The 21748-nt window shown below is 35.2% G+C and overlaps 1 protein-coding gene across 2 annotated transcripts in view; it reads right to left on the bottom strand.

Annotated features, from left to right (window-relative positions):
* LAMA2 (laminin subunit alpha 2) overlaps positions 1–21748 on the bottom strand; it is a 613797-nt gene that overhangs the window by 411785 nt on the left and 180264 nt on the right. For both annotated transcript variants that reach the window (XM_078447300.2, XM_078447301.2), the window contains exon 4: positions 5366–5608. In XM_078447300.2, the coding sequence (XP_078303426.2) occupies positions 5366–5608 (243 nt within the window). The remainder of the gene's footprint in view (positions 1–5365; positions 5609–21748) is intronic.

Genomic DNA, 21748 nt, shown 5'->3' with positions numbered 1-21748 from the left:
AATATATTTCAAATCATAGTGAATATTTACACACTGTTGTGCAAAATAAAAATCTATCTAGAAGCACAATAAGATTTATAAACCAATAAAAGAGGAAATAGATGAGAGATGTGCATATAAAAAGAAATACAAATGATGTGTAAGAAAACAGTTTCACCTCCTAGTACTCTTCCCCAAAATCCAGAAGCCCAGTCTAATAATGAGAAAACATTAGAGAAGGCAAAATTAGTAATATGACACAGAACACTTGACCAGTGCTCTTAAAAGTGATCAGGGTCATGAAAAACAAGGGAAGACTAGGAAATTTTCATAAATCAGAGGACACTAAGAAGACACAATGACTAAATGCAATGTAGTATCCCAAACTGGATCCCAGAAAACAAAACAAAACAAACACTGATTATAATATGAATGAAATCTTGTATCAATATATCAAAATAATGTATCAATGTTAATTTCTTAGTTTTGACTAGTTTTTGACAATGTTAATTTCTTGCATTTTACTAAATGCATGGTGGCTTTGTAAGATATTAACATTAGTAAGAGCCAGGTAAAGAAGAAATGGGGATTCTCTGTACTCTTCTTACATGCATGTGCATTTAAAATGATTCCAAAATAATTTTTATTTAAAAAAAAAATTTTTAATGTTTATTTTATTATTTTTGAGACAGAGAGAGACAGAGCATGAACGGGGGAGGGTCAGAGAGAGGGAGACACAGAATTTGAAGCAGGCTCCGGGCTCTGAGCTGTCAGCCCAGAGCCTGACGCGGGGCTCGAACTCACGGACCGTGAGATCATGACCTGAGCCGAAGTCGGACGCTTAACCGACTGAGCCACCCAGGCGCCCCCAAAATAATTTTTAAACATGTGTATGAGACTATGCTTCTTTTTATAGTCGTTGATATAATTAGTGTCAATGCTACCAATGATAACTACAGCAACTGGAGAAAAATGTAAAAACATTTACTTAAAGCCATCTGAGAGTTATCAAGAAGGTGAAAAATAACCTTCTCAATATTAAGGAAAAGAAATATGTCTAAAGAGGCAATTAGTATTTTGTGACAGCTTTTGTCTGATGGGTATTTCCCTGTCCAGAAGACACGGTTGAGAGACTGAGCAGTGCTCTGATAGCCTTAATGTTCTGGGAAGACATAAAACTTGTATGGACAGGACTATGTTAAATCCCGCATACTCTGGTTTAGACTAAAAAAAAAAAAACAAAACAGGGAGCCTAAAGTAAACCAGAATTAATGCAACTGTCACTGTGTTACAACACAGCTTTGAGTCATCTAAGACCCAGAAATTTGAATTCCTACAATTGTATTAAGATGATCCATATTGCCATTGCCCGGCAGAAGCATCAGAAAATCCTCACAAGGTAAAGATAATATCTTAGGCCTCAAACAGTTTCTATACATACATTTTTAAATATAACTTTTTTTATGCAAAAATAATCAGAATTGTTGAGGATATAAGACATCATAAAAAAGAATCAGCAGATGAAACAGATAACATGTATCCACAGAGGCCAGATATTTGAATTATCAAATAAAAACTCTTAAATAATTGCTACTTTATGTTCAAGGAGATAAAGATAGAATGTTAAAAAATTAAATATAATTTTGTTAAATATGTAAATAAATATATAAAATTTCAGGATAAAACTAGATACTAAACTATTTGAAAATAAACCAAAGATAAATTCTAGAACTAAAAAATGTACTAATGAAATGAAGAATCCTATGAATAGTCAATAACAGATTTTATATAGCTAAAGAATTAGTGAACTGGAAGTAAGCCAGAAGAAAATATCTAAAATAAAGACTAGAAGGCCAAAAGGATGATATACAAAAGAGGGTAAGATACATGGTGTATATAGTGAGAAGTTCCAAATTATTTTTAATTATATTTATAGAGGAGACAGAATGGGAAGGAGCAGTATTTGGAGAGTTAATAGGCTAAATTATTCCCTGAACTGATGAAAGGCATAATTCTGCAAATATACAAACCAAACAAATCTTAGTGGAGAAAATAAAAAGGAATCATCTATAGCAGCACTGCTCAGAACTTTGTACAATGATTGAAATGTTCTATTCTTTATAATTCAAAGTGGTAACTGCTAGTCACATGTGGCTACTGACTACTTGATATGTGGTTGTGCAACTGAGGACCTGAATTATAATTTTATTTGCATTAATGAAATCTAAATTAAATAACCACATATAGCTAGTGATTATTATATTGCATAGTACAGATCTGGATAATCATAGTAAAACTATGGAAAAACAAAAACAAAGATAACATCTTTAAGGAAATCAAAGAAAATAGACAATAGATAGTTATTCAATAGCTAACTTTTCTACATAAACAATGGAAACCAGAAGACAACAAAATATGCCAAAAGAAAAAATGTGCAAATCTATAATTCTATACCTAATAAAATTATCCATCAGCATTGGAGGTAAATTGTGTTATATGCCTAGCTTAACCCATAGCCCATATTAGAGATGAATTTACATATTGGCCTTAAAACTTTTGAGATACTAAGAGTTGTTTTTGATTTCCCTGTATTCTGAGAAGTCATCTGAGATGGCTACTTTGGCTCAGCTGGGGAAATTTGTCTCTGTAAACCTTTCTATTTTTGCCTTTATACTTTTTTTTTTTTGCATTTGCTGGTTTGTATATTTGTTTCTCTTATTTGAGTATTATGTCAATTCTCTGGGAAGTTTTGAACATAAGCACTGATTATATTTCAGGTGGTACACAAAAAGTATCATTTCAAAACTAAAAGTTAATGATAGCTAAGATTTATTTCACAGTCATGGGTCTGGGAAATACATTTTTCTATATTCTTCATTTATATATTGTTCTATAGTGTGATACCCCAGAATTAGGACTCTTTCTACTTATACTGGATCCAGTATCTCTGTCTCCTCTAAACTCTTGAGTTTATCAATTACCAACTTTAAAAAAGAAAAATCAACTTCCATTCTTTACTAGAGGATGGAAAAAAAACAAACAAACGTCAATCTGGGAGGTCAGGGGACCTTCATTCTCAACTCAGTTTTGTTACTACTGACTTGGAAGTTTTGGAGAATACATATCACCTACCACCCCTGGACCAGTTTATTCCAAAAAGTAACATGTTTCACAGAGTAAGCTATTTAAAAAGAAGCAGATATCTTAGGAGAGGTCCAAGTTTAATTTTTCCTCTTAAATAGTACCATTGTATTTCAAATATTTTGAATTACTTTCTTTTCCTAGCCTCATCCACTTTCTTATAAGAAAGAAATAGACCTAAATGTCACAGAGAAAGTTGAGTAAGTTGTTTCTAATAGTCACCATCAAAGACTAGTTTTTAGTGTCTAGGAGTGAAAACAATATAGCCAGTTAAACAAACAAAGAAACAACATATCTGTTTGTTCCTTGTTGGCAGGCTGACATGGTTGAAATAATGGAGAACCACCATGAATGCAGGGACAGCATGCTTTGAAGATATGCATGTAAACTTATAGGTTATGTATCTACCAAGACACTTTTATATTGTTCAACCAATTTCCGAATTGGACCATTTTTTCCAGGTACAAAAATAGCTCTATAATAGTATAAATATAAATACATAATCATGAGTTCTGGGTAAGCACTAGATCCAGGAGAAAAATAATAAAAATTCAACTCAAATACATTATCTCTGCACACACTCCCTACTCCTATATCCTCAGGCCAATCTGGCCAGGAATTGGATGCCTCTGGGTACAAAGCAGGTTGAACAGCTGTTTGACTCACTGCATTTGACTCCTTGTCATTTGGCAGATTGAGATCTCTGCTGAGAGCACCATTTGGAATTTTTCTTCCCCGAAACTGGTATTTCCATACATGGAATTTGAAATATAGTGAGGCTTTAGTATACATTCATAGAATAATAGTGCCAAAAGGGAGTGTGACCAATTTATATCAAAAATACAACTTCCTCCAAAAGTGTTTCAAAAGATAACCCTTAACTGGCTGAGACTGGCCTGATAGAATATGAATATGGGTTCCGTGAAAATGTGACTATAAAAAATGATACTGCCTTCAGGTGTGTGGACTAGAGAGGAGTGACTATCAGACATGAGTATAAGTTGAGATACATGTAAGCAGATAGTACAAAAGTAGCCCGGCCACATATACCGAAGAGAGAAAGATTAGGAAAATACCATGAGAGAATGCAAGAGAATCACTAAGTCAAGGTTTGGGTATTTGAGAGGAGACTGCTACTATTAACTACTACAATACTACGACTACTAACAATAATAGTTATTATTATTACAGCAGCAACAGTAAAAATAGTTCATGCTTACAGAACACTTAATACAGGTCTGTCAGCACTGTTCTAACACTCTAAATATAATGATTCTTTTAATCTGCTTAATGATTATATGACATAAGGGCTATTAGTATTTTTACCGATTCATGGAAGATCAAACTGAATGACAGAGAACTTAAGTCACCGACTCAAGATGATACAGATGGTAACAGGTGAAGCCATGATTTGAATAAATGTAAAATCTTAACCAAGGATAAAAGATGCTACAGAGAAGCTGAACACTTTTGAATTAAGCATAAAATAAGCAAATCCTGACCAAAAACACACAAACAACCCAACTGTAGCCCTCCCTATGTGGCAAGAGCAGAAAAACATGCAAAAACCAACACAATTCCCTTTTATTTAGGTCCTTCATATCAACTATATTTCTTCCTAAATTTCAGGTCTTTTGTCCCCTTCTTTTTTCTTTTTTTTTAATGTTTATTTATTTTTGAGACAGAGAGAGACAGAGCATGAATGGGGGAGGGTCAGAGAGAGGGAGACACAGAATCGGAAACAGGCTCCAGGCTCCGAGCTCCGAGCTGTCAGCACAAAGCCCCATGCGGGGCTCGAACTCACAAACCGCAAGCTCATGACCTGAGCCGAAGTCGGATGCTTAACCCACTGAGCCACCCAGGCACCCCTCTTTTGTCCCCTTCTTGAGACCATAATATACACGGATCTAAGGCTTCCCTGAGGGTCTCAATCTTTCTCCAATTATGAGCAATCTCATTGTCAAAAGAAAGTCTCTTAATATGTAAAATTAATCACTGACTTTCCAACTTAAACCCTTTCTTCTTCTCTGATCTTTATTGAGGTTGGGACACACACACTGGACGAAGGTAGTTAAAATTCCTATCACCTTGGGTTTTCCCTTTTTATTTAATAACTCATTTAAATGTACTTCTGCTAAATCCTATTTTAAAATCTCCCTGACATTAATTACTGATATGTTCACATCTTTCTGACAGGCCTACTTTGCCCTCTGAAATGTACTTATGGTGAGTTTTCTCATCTTACCTCTCCATTTTCTAAGGGGTGTATCTTGGAATAAAATGAAGTGCAGATGACCTCATCGTCTTTGGCATATGATGGCGGTCCAGTGCGGGGATAAATATTGTAAAGTGTTAGACACTCCGTGTCTGTCACAGCATGATACTGCCAAGGCTTGTATTCGACATCATCAAGTGAGCGTTCCAAAATCCAGTTTCCAGGCCGCGGGGAATTAGCTGCTTTCACAATCACATAAGCAATCTGGAACACCTGGAGAAGAGTGACCACAAAAACACGTAACTTTGAATTCCAAAGTATTCTCACCATTTGTTTTGCAAATATAGAGCTTAATGCTACAGTAAGTTTTATTTCAGATTTTATTCTATAACCCTATTATGTTCTCTGAAATGATTTTACTGTTACATGCTCATGTTTAATACCTTTTTCTAAAATACCGTGTTTCATCTTGACAGCTATGACTTTAAAAGAAATGGGTTAAGATTAGATTTTAGTTCTCTAACAACTAATTGACATCATTTCATCTGATTTTTTAAATTTCATTATAATCATGATCACCTAAAGCATTCATTAAACATCAGTTTACTCACCCTACTGTATTAGAGGATATAAAGTATGATTCCGAAACTCCATGTGTGGATAAGTGTTGGACTGTTTAGAAAATATACTTACTTATATCACCTAATCCTCAGAAAAGTACCATGTAGGTGGAATTAGTATGATGAGCAAAAATAACAAAGAGCTTCAGAGGCATAGACTTGTGTTCAAATTGTATTCTCAGTATTTATGTGACCTTGGGCAGATGATTTTACTTTCCCAACTTTTAGCTTCCTTTCCTACAAATTAGGATTAACAACAAGCACAGTACTGACAGACAATGTGGATTCAATGAGATAATGTATAAAAAGTACCTGGAAAAGGACTTGTAAATACTCAATAAATGTCGATTACTTTACAACACCCAAAGAGAAAATAATGGAGAAGAAATTCTGGGATCTGCAGACAACTGATTGAAATAAAATTAAATAAAGGGTGACTATACTTTCTGAACAAGGAGTAAACACATATTTTAAAAAAGGAAGATAAAGAAAGACATGAAGTTACTACATATCAACAGGGTGACAATTGAGGGGATTGTGGCAAACCTTTATTTTGAAATCTACATAAAGTGTGAAGGCATAAAAAGTAAGCATTCTAGATGTTTTGTGAAGGTGCATAACCAATGAAGTCCAAAAGAATTATGCACAAACATTATTGAGTGACATTTATATGCAATGCCCTGGGTAGAAAGATAGATATAAGCTAGTTTAAATTACAGTCCTACCATTCATGGGTTGATAATATATTGTAATAATGAGACACATAAAAAGTATACTAATAATAAAGCAACATGATATGTTTCTGTTTAGTAAATGCTATGGTATATGGGGAGACTGAAAGCTCTAAGCTCTGAGGAATTAGAATCACTGGAATGGTACAAGTGGGAGGACAGGCCCACAAAAATGTGACTAAAGGGCCCACTGGACTACAGAGGGAACGCAGAGGAAATTCTGAAAGAAATGTTCTAGAAATACACTTCATCTGCTTCATAGTTTTGACATGAGCCCTTCATGAGTGCATGTACAGTGTCCATAGGCAACTCTAAAGGGATGAACTTAAAAATATGAAAAGTTTTAAAAATAGAAGGGGACAACACGAATAGTGCTGATGCTGGTCTTTTGTGATGTTTATGAGAACATGGGCACAGGTGTGCTCGGAGGGGAAACACAAGCCATCAAATGATTGAAAGTAGGACCAGTATTGGCCTTTTAGGCACAGTTGTGGAAAAACTAGCTATTAAAATCCTGAAATACATCTGTACTTGTTGGTAAATCGCTGCTGCCCAAGCCTCCCAAATGCCTCCTCTCCCCTGAGACCATCTCATTAACCTCAGTGTAGCAAGGAACAGCCAAGACATCTGCTGTCATTGGTTGGGGCTTTGGCAGTTCTGCTTTACTGACTATCACTCCAAGTGGGAAATATTATGAATGTGTAAATATAAATTCATAAATAGTATGAATTTATAAATATAAGCTTATAAATATAAACTTACAAAGGTATATAGGTAAGTATAAGTGCAAATAGACACATATCCATGTATGTGTATATGTGCTTTGACATTTTGGGGAAGGTATACATATACATGTTAAAGCTATTCACCTCTGGGGTTTGAGGATAAGGAGTCGAGAAGGAGAAGAGATTTTACTATTCATCCAATATCTTGCTATATTAATTGTATTAACATAAATGTCTTAGTTTTTAATAGATATTTTCAATTTTTTTAATGTTTATTTATTTTTGAGACAGAGAGAGAGCATGAATGGGGGAGGGTCAGAGAGAGAGGGAGACACAGAATCCGAAGCAGGCTCCAGGCTCTGAGCTGTCAGCACAGAGCCCGATGTGGGGCTCGAGCCCATGGACGGTGATATCATGACCTGAGCTGAAGTTGGACGCCCAACCGACTGAGCCACCCAGGCACCCCTTTAACAGATATTTTTAAAATAAAGAACAATTAATCAAAAAGTATTAAAAAAAAATAAGAGTAAGAGTAAGAAGAAACATACTCTATTAACTGTTATCCAAGATATTTGTGGTTTCTGCATTGTTTTTGGTGTTATTCATGAGGAAGTATTTCTCTTAGACATTCTGTATTCAACAATCCATGCACATGGAATTTTTTTATAAATAAATTCATTGAGGAACATACCAATTGATTAATCTGATATAACACAGAGATAGTTCTTTCTACTATAAGCATAAAGCACTGATCTTAATTTCTCGTAACGCTAAATTATTCACAGCAATTATTCACAGTCTGTAAAATGATGAAAAAAAATTAAAATAACTAAATTGTGATCTCCAAAAGGTCAGAAACTATAGCTTTTATATCTTGAAAGATGCTAAAATCCTTATAACTCTTGAAATAGTGGGCATTCAATATTAATTACTTTCATTTGCATAACCAGAGTCACTGTAACATGCTACCATGTTACTTCTACCAGCTTAACACTTTTTTTTCCAGTTAGATCTTGATTCCCAGTCAACACTAGAGTATTTTTTCACTTGCAAGAACTAAGACATACGTTACTTGGGTATTCATTATGTTATGCCTCTATGAACTAAGGAAATTGCTTCAACTCTTTTACCCTCTGTTCCCCAATGTTTATTTTCCAAAGTCAAAACCACGGAAGACATAATGAAATGATGAAAACAAAACACAGCATGTTCTTTGGAAAAAGAATCTATGTAAATATTTTAAATTAGTATTCAGGAAAAAAAAATTGCACACATGTATTTTTTTAAATGGAAAACAAAAAGAGGAATAGCAAAGCATAATTAGAGATCATAGGTGCCCAATAAGAAAAATATACACGGAAATTATAGATAAAGAATTTTGTTTAGAAAGCAGATCATCAAGCAAATATGGAAAGAGTCCAAATTCTCCTAGCACAACAATGTGGATTTATGACTTAGGATCTTCTGCATTGGTTCTGGAATAGTAGATGAAATCCATGAAACAAAGTTATACTAGAAACCCCACAGACTCTTTCTATAATTCAATATAACAGCCAGCATTTAGTGACGTGGAAAAGCAGCCACTGCCTTAGAGAACATTAGAGGAGTCCCATTTCAAAACAATATCCCTCTTTCATTTACTTTCTATGGATTCTTTCACATTTCATGCAAAATTAATTAAATTAGCTTGCATGTAGTATTTTGAATAAACTTTTAAAAATGTGGTAGACAGCATTATTGAAAAACACAATGAATAGTAGTATTCTTTGAAGGCATCGGAGAATGACTGTGGAAATTTTAACAGTAATGTTCTAAGTACAACATTTTAATGACCCTAATAGAATAATTTTCTAATGTACCTCTGCCACTTTTATTAACTATGTCTTGTTTTCCAGTATAAAGACTTGTCAAAATCAGTAATTATAAAACCTTTTTTTTAAAGATGAACAAAACCCTAATCTGTGGTGTGCAACAAGGAAAGCAAACACCTCATTAGAGGAAGTACAAAAACTCTGTGACAGCCAGGCTTCGATGAACCTTAGTGAGACACAATACCGCAATTTTTTTCCCTCTGTCACGGGCATTTTTTTACAAATTTCATGGCTTGCAAAAAATCCAAATAACTTCTGAAATAACATCAAATGTTGCACATTTTACTGGAACAAAGACAACTTTCTATTTCATATTCCATTCAGATATCACCTAGGAAAATATCATGTAATTACTACACGGATGCAGCATTAAATTAGATGTTCTTTCTTTAATGTGTATAGTATTAAAAACTTGATCTCATTTAGAGAATTGGAATTGGTGAACAGAATCTTCTGAAGAATCCTTCAGTTCCAAAATAACAAGGAACATATGCAGTGATGTTTTGCCCATCATGGCTGAGAGAAGATAATACTGTAACAGTACTGGGGTAAAAGAGGAGACCTCACAGCCTAAAGTGAGCAACCTAGTAACCCTCGCTATTCTAGCTCATGCCCTGGGCTGAATATCTTAGCTCACCTATAACCTATGTAGATAAGTCTGACATCTACAACCAATATCTAACACATGAATTGTTAGGTCTGGATTTTTAAAAATTATTCTCTTCTATGACTCTCAGGAATCCACTGTATTCCAGTTTCTTTGTGTTCAGAAGAATCACAGATCTAGGAAAATGCTACCAAAGAGTACTGAATTTTGTGGATTTCACTGAGACTTTTGAGTGACACTGGCACATAGTTAAGAGAGCTAGGTCAAAGTATGGCTCCTTAATGATGTAGCAAAGCCATAGAACCTTAGTTTCTGATAGACCTGATGCACATGAAAGCCATAAAAATATTAACAAAGGTTACTCTCTATGGAAGATGAAACTTCATCCTTCTCATAGGACTTGACTTAAATTACTCTTTTCCATTTTTTCTTTCCTAATCTCTCAAGAGAACAACATGTGGTCATCTAAATTCTTCTCACTGTTGGGCTCTACCTCCCTCCCAACATTGCTGTCTGTGGACTTCCTATAGCAAACAGTTGTTCATATAGCAAAACTGCTTAATTATGAGGAGGCTTTGCATTATTATAGCACCCGCTCTTGCCAATGTTATGGATGTTAAAATTTCTACATGGTGTGATGCCAACTCTAATACATTTTAAAAACTCATCTGTATTCTTAGTTCTACTAGTAAGTTTGTCAAATTCTCTCACTTATCCATACAGGCATATTAGCATTCAGAAAACAATGAGATTACACATTTTGAGAACCAGAAAGGGCTTTAGGAATCAGGTGTTTCCAGTCTCAGTATCCACTGGAATAATCTGGGAAGCTGTATAGATATGCACATAATATCTATGTATGAGCTGATGGGTACAGTTCATGTGATCATCTGCTCTTTCACCTGAGACCTCAAAAGAGAGAAAAAGAAATAAAATAGAACCCAATAAGAGCCAAAATACATGGATAAGAAGAGTTCACCTTTTCTTTTTATTTTTTTTAGTGTTTACGTATTTCTGAGAGGGAGAGAGACAGAGAGAGACATAGAGCATGAGCAGGGGTGGGGCAGAGAGAGAGGGAGACACAGAATCCGAAGCAGACTTCAGGCTCTGAGTTGTCAGCACAGAGCCTGACACAGGGCTTGAACCCATGAACCACCAGATCATGACCTGAGCCAAAGTTGGACTCTTAACCGACTGAGCCACCCAGGTGCTCCAAGAAGAGTTCATCTTTTATCTGGAAGGTCCATGATAGTTGGCTGATGAGGGAGAGCAGAGGTCATGGCCTTAAGCACTCAGAGTGGCTGTAGCCCTGAAGAAGCTCAGGAGGACCTCACAGAGGCTGGTCAGATGAGAAGCAGGGGTGAGAAGAGGGGCCAAATGCAGGGAATTCATCAGAAGTCTGAGTACAACATAAGATTCACTCAAAGACCCGCTCTCATCAAACCACATATAACCAAGTTCTTATTCTCCAGCAAAAATTTCTGGGCAATCACAGAGAAGTGGCTCATTATAATCTTGAAAATGCTCTGAAGAGATTTTTCTACAGATTTTGATAATACTATTTATTACTAGACCTTGTTTAAATCAAATTCCAACAGTAAAATCATTTAAATGATGCTCTAACTTAAAAAAAAATTAACCTCCAATTATTTTCAGGTTAGTAGAAATACCTCCAATTGTTACTTTCTGGGTTTTATGTCTCCTATAAATTTGCACAAACTTCACTAAACCTAGAATAACGTGGTAGGAAGTCCAGAAGGATTGCCCCCTTGTCAGCTTATACTCCCTTTCAGACAAGTTCATTTACAATCATTTACATTCTAAAAGGATTTGCAATTGTCACTTAGTTGTCCTAGGCAGCCCATTTATTCTACTTGACATGCCCCACTCCAAGTGTATACTACAAAAGCTGAGCGTCAATGTAATGTGTTACAGGTAAGAAAATGTGTGATTTCAACTCAGGGTAAGTGCTTCATGTGTTGTAAGAGAAACAGAAACACTGTACCCTCAACTAAAACAGCCTTTTTTATACTAACCTTAAACTCATGAGAAATTTATACATTTGAAAACGAATTATGCAACCACTCCAAATTTCTAAGAAACAATAATCTAGCCAAATGATTAATGGTAATCCCTTGAAGATAAAATGTTCAATTATATGCTGAAATTGTTTTTTAAAGGGGTTTTAATCAATGCTTAAACGTCCACGGGAAAGTATTTGAAGGACTTCTCTACCTCTTTCTGCAAAAAGAAAAATCTCAACTTTTAGCTCTGGAAAATAACAAGAGTTACTTTTCAGCTCTTCCTAAATTAATACATATGTGTAAAGAAATTCCATTTTTCCATTAAAAAAATTGGGTTTTTTTGGTTTGTGTGTGGGTTTTGTTGTTGTTGTTTTGGTTTTTTGTTTGTTTTTGTTTTTTTGTTTTTTTCTCCTAGAAATGGACAAGTTGATTATAAAGTTGATTTGGAAGAATTAACAAGCAATAATAGCCAAGGAAACCTGACATGGAAGAGCAATAAATGGAGGGATATATTGTTAAATGAAAAAAGCAACATGGAGAAAACTGCAGTTATACAGGATACTGCTATTTACTACTATTTACTATGAAGGGATAACAAAAACAAAGATATTCCATGGAAGAATAAATACTGTTAAAATGCCCATACGACCCAAAGCAATCTACGTATTTAGTGCAATCCCTATCAAAATATCAACAGCACTTTTCACAGAACTGGAATAAATAATCCTAAAATTTACACAGAACCGCAAAAGACCCAGAAGCAAAGCAACCTTGAAAAAGAACCAAACTGAAGGTATTATAATCCCAGATTTCAAGGTATACTACAAAACTGTAGCAGTTGAAACAGTAGTGTAATGGCACAAAAATATACATATGGATCAAGAGAGTAGAATAGAGAGTCTAGAAATATACCCACACCTATTTGGTCAAATAGTCTAGGACAAAGGAAGCAAAAATATACAATGGGGAAAAGACAGTCTCTTTAATAAATGGTCTTGGGAAAACTGAACAACTACATGCAAAAGAGGGAAACTGGACAACCTCCTTATACCACACACAAAAATAAATTCCATTTGGATTAAGAACCTAAATCTGAGACCTGATAAAACTCCTAGAAGAAAACATAGGTAGTAATTTCTGTGACCTCAGCTGTTGAAACATTTTTCTAGATATATCTCCCCAAGAAAAGAAAAAGGAAAGGAAAGGAAAGGGAAAAGAAAAGAGAAGAAAAGAAAAGAGAAAGGAAAAGAAAAATTAAACTATTGTGATTTCACCAAAATTAAAAGCTTTTGGTCAGCAAAGGAAACTGTGAACAAAACACAAAGTAACCTACTGAGTAGGAGAAGATATTTGTAAATGACATATCTGATAAGGAGTTAATATCCAAAATATAAAGAACTTCTATAACTCAACACCAATAATAATAATAATAATAATAATAATATGACAATAATAATAATACAATTCAAATGGGCTGAAGACCTGAGTAGACATTTTCCCAAAGAAAATGTCAACATCACTAATAATGAGAGAAATGCAAGTCAAAAACACAATGAAATATCCCCTCACATCTGTCAGAATGACTAAAATCAACAACATAGGAAATCATAAATGTCAACAAGACTGTAGAGAAAAATGAATCCTTGTGCACTTCTGGTGAAAAACGCAAATTGGTGCAGCCACTGTAGGAAACAGTATAGAAGTTTCTCAAAAATTAAAACAAAAAAAAAATTACTATATGATCCAGGAATACCATTACTATGTATTTACCCAAAGAAAAATGAAAACACTAATTCAAAAACATAATTTGAAAATGAAAACATTATGTTTATTAGATCTTTGTTTATAATAACCAAGATATAGAAGCAACTGAAGTATCCATCCATAGATGAAAGAAGATGATAAAGAAGATTACACACACATACACACACACACACAACGGAATGTTATTCAGCCACAAAAGAGAATGAGATCTTGCCATTTGCAACAACATGGATGGAATTAGAAGTATAATGCTAAGTGAAATAAGTCAAAGAGAAACAAATACCATATGGTTTCACTCATGTGGAATTTAAGAAACAAATAGACAAACAAAGAAAATGAGACAAAAGAAACAGACCCTTAAATACAGAGAACAAACTGGTAGTTGCTAGAAGTGAGGTGAGTGGGGTAGAAGTGAAATAGAGAACGGTGATCAAGAGTATACTTATTTTGATGAGCACTGAGTAATGTATAGAATTGCCAAATCCATTATTTTGTACACCTGGAACTAACATAACGCTGTATGTTAATTACACTTCAATTTTAAAAGGAAGAAAGAAATTGCAAGGAAATAAAAAAATAATGAGGTTACAGATTAAGAGACTTAAGAGACGTATCAAATGCAGTATGCGACTTCAGATGCACCCTGATTCAACCAAATAGCTGAGAAAAGAAACTTGGAGGCAAATGTGATAAATTTGAAATTACTGGATATTTGTTAGTATTAAAGTAGTAGTAATAGTATTAATTTTTAGTTGTGACAATGATTTTATTTACAAAAGAATTGCGTCCAGGGGCGCCTCGGTGGCTCAGTTGGTTAAGCATCCGACTTTGGCCAGGTCACGATCTCACAGTTTGTGAATTCGAGCCCCGCATCGGACTCTCTGCTGACAGCTCAGAGCCTGGAGCCTGCTTTGGATTCTTTTTCTCATTCTCTCCCTGCCCCTCCCCCACTTGTGCTCTGTCTCTCAAAAATAAATAAAAATGCAAAAAAAAAAAAAAATTAAAAAAGAATTGTGTTCTTCAGAGATACATATTAAAATATTTATACAGAGAAAATGATATGATTAGAATTTGCTTCTAATTGATCTGGAGGGCAGGATAGGATATGGATAAGTACAGAAGTGACAGAAGAAAGGCCATGAGTTCATTCTTCCAGGTGAGTGTCGGGTACATCTAGGTCTGTGATATTCTTCCTTATACAATTCTTTGGAGGTATGTTGGGAAATTTTTATAATCACAATTTAAAGCGTTACTAACGCATCTTATTTTAATAAATGATTCTCTTATACACAATGATCTTACCACTACTGGTAATGTAGTGCTTGCTCTTACTGATCAAATGTTTAATGTACTTTATTATCATGATAAATGGTTAACTCTGCTTCATTCTGTGAATACACTGCATCCTGAGCTCAATAAGTAGATCTTAATAATTCTTTCAGCTTAATTATCAATTCTAAAAGGCATTGGTGGCCCAGAAGGTATCAAAATTTTACTTCGGTCTTAAGAAAACTAGTAACACAAGTGAACGGAATGCAAATTGCAATGAATAAGGTCCTCCCCAAGCTTATTAATGCTGTTAGTACTTCATGCTTCATTAAGTTGCTATCATTGTTAACAATGTTAGCTGCAGGTAAAACTCAGACAAGCATTTTCTTGCTCTTCAGCACTGCCCTTGACATCGCTTCTCTCCTCACGTATTTTTCTCTTATCTGAAACAATCTATGGTTTCAAAAGATTGACCTGCCTCCTGTGAACAAGCCATTGGCACAGCAAGGCTTTCACACCAGCTACTGGTAAAAGAGCAGGTAGGCTGAGTCCCCCATAGAACACGACAGTCCTTTCAATGAAGCCATCACAGAGCACAATATTGGTGTGAATCACAGACAATCAGAAATGTGACAGTTTAAAGCTTGCCTTCTAAAAATTATTCACCCTTGAGAAACACCCAGCATTGTCTTTGTTTTTGTGCTTCTATCGCTATCACGCTAAGAAGAACCTACGCATTCTCCAATTTATGACATTGCAGACATGAATGAATCACACTAGTTCAAAGCATTTGGGGAATAATAGCAAAGATTTGTAGTGATGAGAAGAGTCAGAAATACAACGTTAACAGTGTAGAATAACAAATCAAAGACAGAATAAAACTTTCTGATCTTGGTTCATGAATTCTTTCAACAGATCAGAGTCACTTAACACTTATTCAATTTTAGCTATTACAAATGAAAATAGAAAGAACTATTTTCATGTTTATATACTGCCCCACTTTCTTGTTTTTCTCTAAGGACTTTCTCAAGAGCAATCTGTACCCTCTGTTGTTTATAACCTTACCACCCATTCTCTGTTTAACCCCTTACAGCCCACCTACTTTTATCACTTTCAGAGGAGTTACCAGAAACCTGGATGAAAAATTCATATTTTTTTCCTCATCCTCATCTTCTTTGCAGTCTCTACAGCTTTTGACTATGCTGTTCTTCCCCCTTTTGGAAACTCTTTTTATCTTTGGGGTAAGAAAAGGTATTTACACTATTTATAATTTAGGGATTATAAAAAACCATGTTTTCCTGAAACAGCTTTTCACCTAAAATGGAAGGTAAACAATAGGACAGGAGGGAATGAAGACAGAAAGTGTGTTCTGAAGACAGCATGCCCTGAATTTCTCTCCAAACCCTGTATTGGTACACCTGCTGTGGTTCTTTTTAATTCCAGTTTCCTTAACAAAAGGGTGTTCCAATGTTCTACTTCTGAAAAATCTTTTTCTTGGGGAAAGTTACATTTTATTTAAAGCACAGCATTTGCCAGGCACTTCGGCATGCAGAAGCTGGCTTCCACAAACAAGAACCCTGTGAGCTAGGTAGGAACCAATTAGAAAATTAAAATGAGAGGGGTGCCTGGGTGGCTCAGTTGGTTAAGCATTTGAACCTTCATTTCTTGAATTTGGCTCAGGTCATGATCTCATGGTTCATGAGTTTGAGCCCTGCATCGGGCACTGTGCTGAGAGCACAAAGCCTGCCTAGGATTCTCTGTCTCTCCCTCTCTCTTTGCCCCTCTCCCACTCACTCTCTCTGTCTCCCTAAATAAATAACATTTTTAAAAATTAAAATGACAGATGTGGCAGATGTGGTAGAAAGAATAATGGCCCCTCAAAGATGTCCACATTTTAATCCTTAACATGGAAAAAAAATATGGCAGATAGAATGTAATTAAAGACCTTGAGATGGCAATGTGGGCCCAATGTAATCACAAGGGTCCTTAAAAATAGAAAAGGAAAGCAAAAGAGAAAGGCAGAGTGATGGGATATGAGAAGGACTCAACCCAATTCTGGCTCTGAAGATGGAGGAAGGGGCCATGAGCTAAGGAATACAGATGACCTGTGGAAGCTAGAAAAAATCAAGCAAATGGATTCTCCTCTGGAGTCTCCAGAAATGAATGCAACCTTGCCAACATCTAGATTTTAAATCAGTAAGGATCATCTCAGACTTCTAACCCATTAAACTGTAAGATAATAAATTTGTGTTGTTTTAAGACACTAATTTGTGTTATGGCAGTAATAGAAAACCAATACACTAAGTAACTTGTTCCACTTTACATGAGTAGTAAATTATAAAGTTTATAAATCCAGGTTGCCTAATTTTGTTTTTTGCAAAATAATACTTTCTAGTCTAAGAATATTTCAACTAACTCATTTATACAGATATTTCCCACATCTCAATTTCTAATCTACCCACACTCTCAAGTCCCATTTTATATTTCAAAATAACTCGATATTTCTTATGACAATTTAATTTTGCTTTGTAAAGAAGCCTTGCCCATATTTTAAAACTAAGTTACAAGTTGCTAATAGTAATAACTACAGAATAGTTTATAAATGTCTCTTAATGCCTTACATGTAGTAGATTCTTAATAATTTCCTTTAATTCAATTGAATAGGTGATCAAAAATAGAATTGCACCTCTGAAATGATTCAAGAGACCCAGAGGTGATTTCTACACGGTGAACCTACCCAACTGTCATGCGACATTAGTATGTGAAGATGACACATCCCGCCTCATTTACAGAGAGGTGTCACAAGATGATATTGACAAGAAAACTATCTTAAATATGTCTGAATCACATATTCTCCCTCTGAAATGAGAATCTGGAAAAGAGAGGATTCCGCCAAAATTTGTCAAGCTGGCCTTTACCTCAAATTTTAAAGAGGTTACCTCACTTGCCAGTGAAGTGTGAAGAAGTTTAAAGAAATGAAAAATGAGAAAGCTGCAGAGCCTGATGTCATTCTGGCTGCGATTTAAAACTAAGGGTAGGAGATGACACTCATATAACTATACAGACATTTTCTAAAGACTGAGTGCCAAAAAGTTATGATAAATATGTCTGAAAGGCTACCATTTTAAGAGGACATATGATAAAGTTCTTACAAGAGCCATCCTGCAAATTCTTCACTTTTTCTATTCTGTCTAGATTTCTCCCGATTCTTTTTGAGTTAGAAATACACCAAATCATAATATAACTTTCATGATGTCAAGTCAAAAATGATTTAAGAAGTGCTGACAGCTGGATTTCTAAAGCTCCAAAAGGATCCACAGCATACACAGACGACACATGGAGAATTTTACTGTCTTCTCTTATGCTGCCTTCACAAGTGTTTTGCTCTGTAGTCAAGTTTGACTGCTTATGGACTTTCCAAAGCTCTCCATGTAGGACTAGTTATTTGGCTGCATCAAAATAAAAAGCTCTTTAGAAAAACAAAACAAAATAAAAAAGCCCTTACCACCAGAGAAAATCAAGGCTAGTCAAATTAGGACCCATAGTATAGGAGGGAAAAAAACAACAACACCAAAAAACTTAAGAAGTGACATAGGATAATTTTTAACACTGAAATACTTCCAATTAAACAGGTTATGGATATCACAAAAAGTCATGGTTATAGTTTCCCAGAAAAAGAACAAATAATTTTGGACACTGTATAGAACCAATGTCCTCCTGGGAACAGTCTACTAGCTCTTAACATGATTAATTTATAAAAATCCTCCGCTAGAAAAAACCCACACACACTTCCACTTAAAATATAACAAAATGTTGTCATTGTATTCTGATTTTAAAGTCACTATCCAATAGAACATTTAATCACAATGTCTAGAAATGAATCGTAAAGAGCAAGACATCTGTGGGAAACAGACATGGTATTTCACCAATATGGAATCAAGCTCTATCTCATGTGTGACACTCGAGACATACATCATAACCCATAGGGATTCTTGAGCAGTTTGATTGACTATCATTACTCAACATTAATTGGTAAAGCTGCAAGGTCATCAGTAGTACAATCTGACAGTATAAATTTAATCGATCTACACAGCAGGGAATGATGACAGCAGAACATCCATACAATTACACCATAAATATATATGGATGAATGACTGTAAAAAGAGACACTATAAACAACAGTTTAATGATGTGCTTCATTATGAAGCCAAGATTCTGTTAAACCTAAACATGCTGTGGATTGTTGCCAAGTAGCGACAGCTATTAGGAAAGCATTACAAGAGGTATGAAGAATGGAGGCTTCTTCCTTACTGCATTGAATATAAGAACAGTAGTGCAGTTAGTAGCCATAAACAGCAGCTAGTAAATACAGATGCTTTTTGGAAACAACTTTACACACGTTTTGTGTGAAGGAGACCCTTCTTCCGTTGCTTGCTCTCCTCGGCACAATATACTATCAAGTGTCATCAGAGAAGTGAAAATTCTTGAATCTGATTTTTTGTGTGTCTAGGTCACTTTAAAATGATAACAGAAACCAAAAGAAGGTCATAATTTGAATCGTAGATATTCTTGACGTGAAGAACACTTTAGACATGCATCAAATGCTTAAGGTACACAACATACTGGAATAACTTCAAATCAATTTTTGCAGACTAAACATAAATGAAATTATTTAAATATGAACAGAATACATTTATGTCTACATTCTCAGTAATCTCTCCAGAAAGGTTTGAAAGAGAATATTCAAACAGGGATTGGGGTGGTTTCTTGATTAAGAAGGATGGGAAGGACAGCTGTACCCGCAGTCAAATTTGCTTTGACTAGCAACACTCTCACCTTTTCCCCCAAGTCTCCTATTATAGATTCTACAATTCTGCACTTATGTACACATTTTAAAGGCCCACAAAGTGTTATACTAATTAGTTTGTTGACTCATATATTCTTCATATCTTATTGAGTAACACATTATTTATTGGGCCAACCTTTAAACTAAGTGTTCAAATACAGACGTGAAGATAACAACATTGCTCTTTCATGGAGATTATATGCTGAAAAACAGGCAGTACACCAGTGATGTGCTGAATCCAGCTTGCATTGGCTTTCAAGAGCCAACTGTTGGTGAGGATACAGAGAAAAGGGAACACTTAGACAGTAGTGGTGGGAATGTAAATTTGTTCAGCGACAGTGAAAAATAGTATGGAGGTTCCTCAGAAAATTAAAATAGATGTACCATATGACCCAGCAACTCCACTTCTGGGAATATACCCAAAGGAATTGAAAACAAGATATCAAGGAAATAAATGGATTACCAGTATAGGATTATTCACAACAGCCAACATGGAAACAACCTAAGTGCCCCTAAATGTATGAATGTACACACAAACACACACACACACACACACACACACACACACACACACACAACTGTGTATTATTCAGCCATGAGAAATAAGGATATCCAGTCATTTGCAACAACACAGATGAACCTTGACCAATTATGTTAAGTGAAATAAGTCATACAGACAAAGATAAGACAAGTGATGATATCACTTATATGTAAAATCTAAAAAAGCCAAACTCCTAAAAACAGAGTAAAATGATGGTTACCAGAGGATGATGGTGGGTCAGATGTGTTGAGGTACAAACCTGAACTGAGTAGTAAATAAACCCTAGAGATCTAATGAATAGTTTAGTAAATTCAGACAATAATATATTATAATTATCAAATTTGCTAAGAGACTAGAATTTAATTATTCTAGCCACTAAAAAGAAATAATTATGTAATGTGATAGAGGCATTAACTGTCACCACAGTGGCAATTATATTACAAAATATAAATGTGTCAAATTAACATGCTGTATACCTTACATTTTCACAATGTTACATTTCAAATACATTTCAATTTAAAAAATCCAATTGTATGGATTTCTTCCCAATTCCTGATTCAATATGACATCATGTTGGTAGCTTTAAATCAGTCCTGATGGACGTTTTTATAGCATGGAAATTGGCTGAGACTACAAATCATAGCTTTTTATTTTTATCTTCTCGAGAGGCAGTTGTTAAATATTTGCCAGGTCCCCCATTGTAACAACAAGGTAAGTGAATAAATATTACAATTTTAGGTAGCGGTTTCTACAATAGATGGTAATCAGGGAAGGGTGTTCTGAGAAGATGAAATTTGCATCGAAATCTCAGTGACATGAGGGATGAAGCTATGTTAAGATCTTGGGAAAGGGCATTTAAGGCAGAGGAAATAGCAAGTATAAAGAGCCTGGTGCAAAGATAAACATGGCTCATCTCAAGAAGGACAACGTGACTAGAATAAAATAGGAGCAAGAGACCGTGGTGAGCTAGGATGTTGGAGAAGCTCACAAGGGCCAGGAGTGGCCAGGAGCATGGATGTTAGTCTATGTATGTCAGGAAGCCATTGAAGGATTTTGAGCAAAGAGGCTTAGAGATCCAATGTATATTTTTAAAAGATTATTGTGTAGGGTGCCTGGGTGGCTCAGTTGGTTAAACATCTGACTTCGGTTCAGGTCATGATCTCATGGTTCATGGGTTCAAGCCCCACATCAGGCTCTGTGCTGACAGCTCAGAGCCTGGAGACTGTTCGGATTCTGTGTCTCCCTCTTTCTCTTCTCCTCCCCCGGCCATGCTCTGTCTCTGTCTGTCTCTGTCTCTCAAATTAATAAATATTTAAAAAAAAATTTTTAATGAAAAGATTATTGTGGCTTCTGTTTAGTAAGTAGGCTATGAAGAGGGAATATGGAAGCAAAGAGACTATTCAGGGGACTATTCT

This window comes from Panthera onca, chromosome B2 (assembly GCF_046562875.1).
Source record: "Panthera onca isolate mPanOnc1 chromosome B2, mPanOnc1 haplotype 2, whole genome shotgun sequence".
Classification (NCBI taxonomy): domain Eukaryota; kingdom Metazoa; phylum Chordata; class Mammalia; order Carnivora; family Felidae; genus Panthera; species Panthera onca.
The sequence above is the reverse complement of the archived record's forward strand: the minus strand, read 5'-3'. Positions and strand labels throughout refer to the sequence as shown.